The sequence below is a fragment of the Vulpes lagopus genome, chromosome 7 (assembly GCF_018345385.1).
Source record: "Vulpes lagopus strain Blue_001 chromosome 7, ASM1834538v1, whole genome shotgun sequence".
In the NCBI taxonomy this organism is placed as follows: domain Eukaryota; kingdom Metazoa; phylum Chordata; class Mammalia; order Carnivora; family Canidae; genus Vulpes; species Vulpes lagopus.
In genome coordinates this window covers 1370931-1378732 of record NC_054830.1, presented here as the reverse complement: position 1 = coordinate 1378732, position 7802 = coordinate 1370931, and the positions used below count along the sequence as shown (strand labels likewise).

Here is a 7802-nt window from a genome sequence, read left to right as displayed (position 1 = left end):
GGGGGTTGCAGCAGTCTCCCTGCTTCTGGGGGCTCAAAGGCAGCTTTTTTTTTTTTTTTTTTTAAGATTTATTTACTTATTTGCATAATCTCTACGCCATCCTGCCATCCCGGGAGCCTCCCCAGCCCTGGTCCTCCCACAACAAAGGCAGGAGGAGCCTTCCCTGGTTCAAACCAGGTACAAGGCCCAGGATTTCCTGAATCCCGTCTCGTGCTTGGCGTGGGGCTGAGGGGTCCTCCATCCAAACCAAGGACCCAAACCAAGGAGGTGCTGCTCAGAGGGTGTCCATGGGGTCCCCCCTGAAACACAGGACATGGGTCCAGTCGGCACACCCGGGCCCGGAGGTGGGGGTGGGGGTGCTCGCTGAAGATCCCTGCCTCGATGTCCCCTGCGGGATGGAGCGGGAGTGGTGTGCAGCGTCCTCCAGCTGTGGCCGCACACCACGTTCCTCCGCGGCACAGACCGGGTTTCCGCACCTCCGGGGAGACCCCGGGCCGCGCACCGTGACTCCGGTAACGAAACTTAATGGTTTAAAACAAAACTTAATGGTTTAAAACAACTGAGATTTACTAGTTGACAGTTCTGGAGCTCGAAAGTCTACAGTGGGTCAGCGGGACTGGTGCCCACCCCCCGGGGCCCCAGGGCGACTCCCACGTCGATGCACGGTCCCCGCGGAGAGGGAGGCGGTCCCCTTCCTGAGCCTCGGCGGGGTGCCCAGCGGGTGTGAGCTGTGAACTCTGCTCCCACCTCCCGCAGAGACCCCTGGGAGCATCTGGGGCCAGGCCACCCCGAGGCAGGTGGGGGCTCCCCACGTGCCACCCGCCCACCACCCTGCCCCATCCCGGATGCAGAAGTCCCTGGAGGTGTCACCCCAGTCCCAGCCTGGACCCCACCCCACCCCCCGCTTGGCCAGGTGGCCACCACAGCCGGGCTGGGACCAGGCTGGGGGGGCGGGGGGCAGTGAGGCCCTCACCGCAGGCACAAAATCTGAGCCGATGCCCGGAGCTCAGCCATCCAGATCAACGTTCCATAAACAATTCACGTCCCAGATCCACAATGAACAAAACATCCATCTTTTATTTTATTTCTTTTTTTAAAGACTTCATTTATTTATTCATGATGGAGAGAGAGAGAGGCAGAGACACAGGCAGAGGGAGAGGCAGGCTCCATGCAGGGAGCCCGACGTGGGACTCGATCCCGGAACTCCAGGATCACGCCCTGGACTGAAGGCAGCACTAAACCGCTGAGCCACCCAGGCTGCCCAACATCCATCTTTTAAATAAAAAATAGGATCTTCCCTGCCATGACCCTGCCCGGCCCCGGTTCTAATAAAACTTCATTTACAAAAAGAGCCGGGCGGCCCACGGCCGCGGTTAGCCAACAAGGTCCCCTAAAGATCACGCGAAAAGGCCCTTTACCTTGATCCTGGAGTGGGGTGTTCTGGCCTCGCCTTCCATTCCGAGCCGGGGTGCCTGCCCTGCATGCGTCCCCCCCAACCGCGGGCAGAGCCAGGAGCTGGCTGGGCGGCCCCAAGGGCCTCACGACGGGAAGAGCCAGCAGGCGTGTGGGCGGCGAGGAGGCCGTGTCCCCGGCACCTGCCGCCCCGCCTGGGGCCCGGGGTTTGTGGAATCCGTCCCTCCTCTGGGAACCTGCACCCTGCCTCCCGTCACGTGGTTCCAAAGCCACCCAGTCACGGGGTGCCCCGCAGATTAAGGCCGGAGAGCGTCAATTCTGTCCTTTCGGGGAGCTGAGCACCCAAAAACAGAAGATACGGGATCAAGTTAGGGAACCGCACGCTGGAAATGCCACGGGGTCAGCAGGTCAGTTTTGCCCAAAATGTGGCCAGAGGGCAGGGGCAGGGGGTGTGGGAGACGTTCACAAAGTGGCTTAACCTGCTTCCCCCCGCCCAGGGCCTGGTGGGCACCGAGCGCCCCTCGACCAGCCCCAGGACCTGTCACCATGCCTGGGCCGGCTGTGTGACCCTGCATGGATTCCCTACCCTCTCTGGGCTCAGCGCCCCGAAGGGAAAGAGGGGGCGCAGGGAGGGAAATCCAGCCCCAAACACGCTCCAGCTGCGATGCAAACGTGCCGCTGCGACCGCGCACATGGGCGGCTCCTGCTTCTCCCTTCGGAGCTGGGGCGCCCCTCACGCCCTCGGCCCGGCCCGGCGAGCCTCCAGCCCAGACACAGCTGGATGTGCAGGGTCCTTGCTTTTCCACGTGTGGCAATCGTCGTCTACCAACCGTCCCAGGGCACAGGAGGCCCTGGTGGGTGGGGGGCGGCGAGGGCGGCGGGCAGCGGGCGGCGGGCTCCGGGGCTTCTCCGATCCCCGCCCCCCGCAGAGGGGGAAGGAAAGCCACGAAAGCCACGCAGGAAAGAGGCGCCCTGGTGGTGGTCTCGCTGCCCAGCGTGCCCGGGGCTCCCTGCCCTGGCCCCGGGGGGGAGCCCAGCATGCGGAGCCCCCGACCCCCCCGGGTGTGACCTCTGGGACCGTCCCCGTGTCACAGCCCCCCGCCCCCCAGCTCAAGGGCCGCGGCGGGCGGCGAGCCCTCTGCCTGGAATGCCCTTCCCATCTTCGAGGGAGGCGTCCCCTGCGGGCAGGCGGGGGGAAGTGATGCAGCGAGCACCCCCTCCCTGCGGTCTGACGGTTGCACGGTGCTTCCGGGCGGCCGCGGGCCACAGGTCAGCCTGACAGGCCCCAGGCAGCAGCTCCCTGGAGGACCCCCCACCCTGGTCACTCCAGTCCTGCAGGTAGGGCCCCCGGGGGTGCTGGGGCCGGGAGTGGGCAGAGGCAGCACCTGGAGGGCAGGCGGGGCGGGGCGGGGGCCCCAGCTGCTGAGCTCTGGGAAGGAGGTGCCCTGCGCGGGTCCCTGGGTGCCGTCCTGCCCCCCCACCCCCCATGGTCCACCCTCACCTCCGACATTCTGTTCTGTCCACGTCACAAAAGCACAGGGTCCTTCCTGAAAGGTTGAGGGGTGACTTCCCTGCCTCCCCCGCCAGGAAGGGAGCCCAGAGAGGGCGGCGGGCTGACCCAGGGCCTCCAGCAGGTCAAGGGTGGGAAGGAGACGGAGGCTGCCCCCCACTCGCGCCTAGGTCCCCGCCCCGCTCGCCACCCCCGCGTGCGTGCCCCAACGCTGGCCAGCATGAGCAGCCCCGAGCCACCGACTGGGACCCCCGGGCCTGACGCCCCCACCTGGCCGACTCAGCCCACCTACAGCAACCTCGGTGAGCCCCCGGGGCCCGGCTGGGGGACGCGGGCCGGCGGGGCGGGGGGACCCTCTGCCTGAGGGCAGCTGAGCTCCCTTCTAGCGGCCGGTTCCCCACCTTTCATAAAACGCTGCTAAAAAGGGGAAAAAAGCTGGGATGATGGCGTGTAAAAATGAGGAAGCCGGAGTTCACAGAGGTGCGGTCAGGTGGCCAGCGCCACGCAGGGACCCGGGGTTGCCGGGCCTGGGCCGGACACTTCTCGGCCTCTGATGCATCGCTCTTGTCCCCTCCCCTGTGAATTGGGGGCGGCCTCCGTAGCCCGCGGGGCGCGGGCCGCTAACATTCTCTTCACTCTGCAGACCGGGCAGTCCCGGCCGAGGGGTGGAGACGGGTGCCCGGGGCCTTGCTCGGGTCCTCACCCCCTTCCGTGCTCCTCCCCGCAGGTGAGGTCCGCGCCCAGCTGCTGCCCTCCAAGGCCTGCCGCCCCCGGGCACCTGGGCCCCCCCCGACCGACCCGCAGCCCCTGCCCCCGCCCCTGCCCAAGAAGACGCTGTGCAGGACCCGCTCCCTGCCCACGCACAGGGTCCCCAGCGCCAGCCCTGCCCCGGCTCCAGCTGGGCAGCCTCGGAGGCCTTTCCTGGGGTCCCACAGTGTGGATGAGAGCCAGGCAGCCAGTGACAAAGCTTGGCCAGCCTGTCCCACTGCAGAGACGCACTTTGGCTCCCTGGACACCTCGCTGGGCGCCCCCTGGTACGACCTGCACCGGCCCGAGGCCATGCGCACCATGCTGGAGGCGCGGCAGCTGGAGGGGGTCCGCGCGGTGCGGGCTCGGCTCCGGGCCCGGCTGCTGGGGGGCCACCCGGGCCCCTGCCAACCCGGCCACGGCTTCCGGCTCCTGGACCACTCGCCCTGCGTGGAGAGCGGGGACGCCCTCTACTACCGCATGGTGCGGGTGGGCGACGAGGCGTGGCACATGCTGGCCGCCAAGGTGAGCCCCACCACCGCCCGCCTCCTTGGGCGCCTCCCCAGTTTCCCAGCTTGGGGCTAACGGGGCGGTGCAGCTTGGCCTACCCGCTTACTCTGCAACTAACGCCAGCTAACACGCTCGGCCCCGGAACCACGTGTCTGAAGCGTGGGGCCGCGGACACGCGAAGCGCCTGCGTGTCCCAACCCCCCACACCTCCCAGGAGCCCAGGAATCCGCACTTGAACCCGTTCTGCAGTGAACCGTGGCGGCGCCAGGCGGCCCCCGTGCTCACCCGCCGCAGCCAGCTGACCGCCACCACTTAACTACGCTGCGACCGTCCACATGTCATCTGGGCGCCCTGAGCCCCGCTGACTTCAAGGCGCCTTTACCCACCCAATCGCCACACTGACTTTACGGTGCAACTGTCACCATATTTGTCATAACATACTTCCATTTAAAAAAATATATTTTATTTTTATTTATTCATGAAAGACAGAGACGGAGAGAGAAAGAGAGAGGCAGAGACACAGGCAGAGAGAAGCAGGCTCCATGCAGGGAGCCCGACGTGGGACTCGATCCCAGGACCCCGGGATCACCCCTGAGCCGAAGGCAGAGGTTCTGAGCCACCCAGGCGCCCCAGATCCTTCCATTTTTATGTGCTATTCAGGGGAGGAAAAGAAAAGATTCGTTCTAAACCTAGCACCCCGTGTCAGACGCATCAGCATTTTGGAGGGTCCTCACCCATTTGACAACACGTGCGAGTATGGGCCCGTTTTTACACCTGGAGCTCGGAGGGAGACCCTTGTTGCTGGCTGTGCGTTTCGGAGACACTTGGATCCTGGCTCCAGCTGGGAAGGCCCTGGGGTGTATTTTTAAAAACAGTGTCCCCCAGGTGGTTCTAATGTAATTCCCAGAGCTGATGCTCCCCTGACCTCCTAGAAGGAGCTTCACTGTCCAGAAGGGCAGTCGCTGGCCGTGGTCACTTCTGAGCACTCGATATGGGGCTGGTTCCAACTGAGATGTGCCCTGTCAACTATTCCTGGGTCTCGAAGACTAATCTATTAGTGTCAAAAAATAACCCTAAAGTAAAACATCTCAGGGATAGCTTTTATCTACGCCCACAACCTATTAGGTATATAGGGTCAAATAAAACAGAGCATGAAAATTATGTAAAAAAAAAAAAAAAAGGAAAGAAAAAAAAGAAGGGATCCCTGGGTGGCTCAGTGGCTTAGCGCCTGCCTTCAGCCCAGGGCGTGATCCTGGAGACCCAGGATTGAGTCCCGCATCGGGCTCCCTGCATGGAGCCTGCTTCTCCCTCTGCCTGTGTCTCTGCCTCTCTCTCTCTCTGTGTGTGTCTCTCATGAATAAATAAATAAAATCTTAAAAAAAAAAAAAAAGAAAATTATGTTCACACTTCTAATCAATTTCCACATGTGGCTACTGGAAATGTTTAATTACACGGTGGCCTGAGTCGTAATCCTACTGGACAGGCCGGCGTGGCACCTGAGCTGCCCTGTCCCTGGCGCCTCTGGCGGGCAGCATTGTGACCCCTGAACACCGTGCTCCTCCGCGCGGCTTTCCTTGAAATCGCGCCGGCGACACGGCGACAGGCATCCGAATGAACATCTAACTCCTGGAGGCCACGCGGCCACGGGACTCCCGAAGCGCCGCGGGGGCGGGTAGCGCTGGGCGGGCTCCCCGCGGTCAGGCCCTGATGGCCCCCCCTTTGCCCCTCAGGTGTCCAAGCCCGGAGCGGAGGAGCCCCACCCCTGGGGCCTGGAGCTGCAGGCCTCGCTCGCCCCGCACTTCAACCTGCAGGGCCTGTGCGGCCCGGTGCCCGAGGGCGCGCTGCCCGACGTGCCCTGGAGAGGCCCGGTGGTGCTGGCGGCCGAGGTGCCCGAGCTCACGGTGACGCAATGGCTGGCGGAGGCGGGCAGGCGGCAGCGGCCCGAGGAGTTCCCCTGGGTGGTGGCCGTGCTGCTGCTGCAGCTGACGTCAGCCCTGGAGCACCTGGAGGCGCGGGGCGCCGCCCTGGCCGAGCTGCGGCCCGAGAACCTGCTGCTGGCGGCGCCCCGGGGCTGTGCGGCCGCCGGGCCCCCGCGCCTGCTGCTGGCCGACTTTGGCCGCGTCCGCCCTCGGCCCCCGGGCCCCCCGGGCGCCCACGCGCTGCAGCTGGGCCGCCTGCTCCGCGCCCTACTCGGCCCCGCGGAGCCCTGCGCCTCCCCCTTGGCTGCGGGCCTGGAGGCTCTGGCGGCGCGGCTGGGCCGCTCCCGGCCCTCGGCCGCCCAGGCGCGGGGTGCGCTGCAGGCGCTGCTCTGGGGGCCCGGGCCCGAGCTGCACCGCCAGGGAGCCCCGCTGGGGCCGTGGCTGCAGGTGCGCCGCGCGCTGCTCGTGCTGCACCTGGCGGAGCGGGCCTCGGCCGGGGAGGCGCTGGGCCTGGAGGACTGGCTGTGCTGTGAGTACCTGGCTGAGGCCACCGAGGCCTCCGTGGGCCGCGCCCTGGCGCTGCTGTGGGACTGACACCCCGACGGACGGGGCCTCCCCGAGCCAGCGGACAGCCTCTTCCAGACGGGGCCGGAATGAGGGCACCCCCTCTCCAGCGCCCCCACTCCCGCTTCTACACCAGGGACTTAGGCCTCCCCAGGCTTTCCGATGCCAGGACCTTCCAGCAGGCATGAGGCTGCGCTGGCCGCGCTGGACTCCGGTGTGCACCGTCCTCCCGAGAAGGTGGACGCGGCCTCCGTGTCTGGCCCCGGAGCACCCCTTGTGCTGAGGGTGCCGGTCATTCTGAGCACGTCCTTGTCAGGACCTGCTTGGGGTCCCCGGGGGAGGGGACGCTCCTAGGACCTGAGACGCCCGAGTGTGGCCTCGCTTCCCCGCACTCCACCCTCCGTGGCCTCCTCGCTGCCCTTCTGTGAAACTTGGTTCTGTGCAGCCGCCAGGCCTTCGCGCGGTTCTTCCATCCAAGCAAATAAAGTTGCCGCTCCTGGGCCCTGTGGCTCCGCCTCCTCCCAGCACCTGTCGGCACCTGGGGGGCGGCCACCTGACCACCTGGAGGGGACTCCAGGCTGTGGGTTCCCGAGGGTGGAAGCCAGGCTGAACCCACGGCAGGTGTCGACGCGCACACGGGCCAGTGGCATAAACCGGCAAGGACGACGCACGGGGGAACCAGAGGGACAGAACAGGGCCTCGTTTACACCGCTGAGGAACACACGAGGCCTGAGGGGTCCCACTGCGCCTGCCTGGGGCCTCCAGTCACAGCCCTCACTTCCCCGCCCCCGACACGGTTAGCCCGCAGGTATGACAGGTTCCTGGGCTGCTCAAACATCCCCCCTGGCTCCTTAGTACCCAGGATACAGTGGGCTCCTCCCCAGGCTCCCCAAGCCCCAGCCAACCCCGCCGGCCACACTGCCCACCCTCGGAGCTTCCTGACCTGCAGAGGAGCACCCTCTCCTCTCCTCGTGGGCTTCACACTCCTAGTCATCCTTCAATACCCCAACTCCAAAGCCCTTTGTCCAGCCTTGACTCCCCCAGGCTGGAGGGTCGTGCAGCTCTGCGTCTTCGGACTTTGAAGGCCGGCCCCGTCCTCAGGCAACATCCTGCCCCAGCCCAATACTCCCCAATCCCTA

General features: G+C 65.7%; 1 protein-coding gene across 2 annotated transcripts; it reads left to right on the top strand.

Annotated features, from left to right (window-relative positions):
• The first annotated feature begins 2356 nt into the window (after window positions 1-2356).
• On the top strand, window positions 2357-7149 carry PEAK3 (PEAK family member 3). Of its 2 annotated transcripts, none has more exons than XM_041763378.1 (4): window positions 2357-2751; window positions 3094-3225; window positions 3651-4195; window positions 5911-7149. In XM_041763378.1, the coding sequence occupies exons 2-4, from the start codon at window positions 3144-3146 to the stop codon at window positions 6691-6693; spliced, it is 1410 nt and encodes a 469-aa protein (XP_041619312.1). In that variant the 5' UTR covers window positions 2357-2751; window positions 3094-3143; the 3' UTR covers window positions 6694-7149. The 2 variants fall into 2 exon arrangements, with proteins under 2 accessions (XP_041619312.1, XP_041619311.1); XM_041763377.1 differs by having other exon boundaries at window positions 3001-3225.
• Window positions 7150-7802: the final 653 nt, after the last annotated feature.

Coding starts and splice junctions, on each gene's coding strand:
- PEAK3 (XM_041763378.1), top strand. CDS start 3,144: ATGAGCAGCCCCGAGCCACCGACTGGGACCCCCGGGCCTGACGCCCCC. Junction 3,226..3,650: donor GCCCACCTACAGCAACCTCG/GTGAGCCCCCGG, acceptor TCCTCCCCGCAG/GTGAGGTCCGCGCCCAGCTG. Junction 4,196..5,910: donor GGCACATGCTGGCCGCCAAG/GTGAGCCCCACC, acceptor TTTGCCCCTCAG/GTGTCCAAGCCCGGAGCGGA.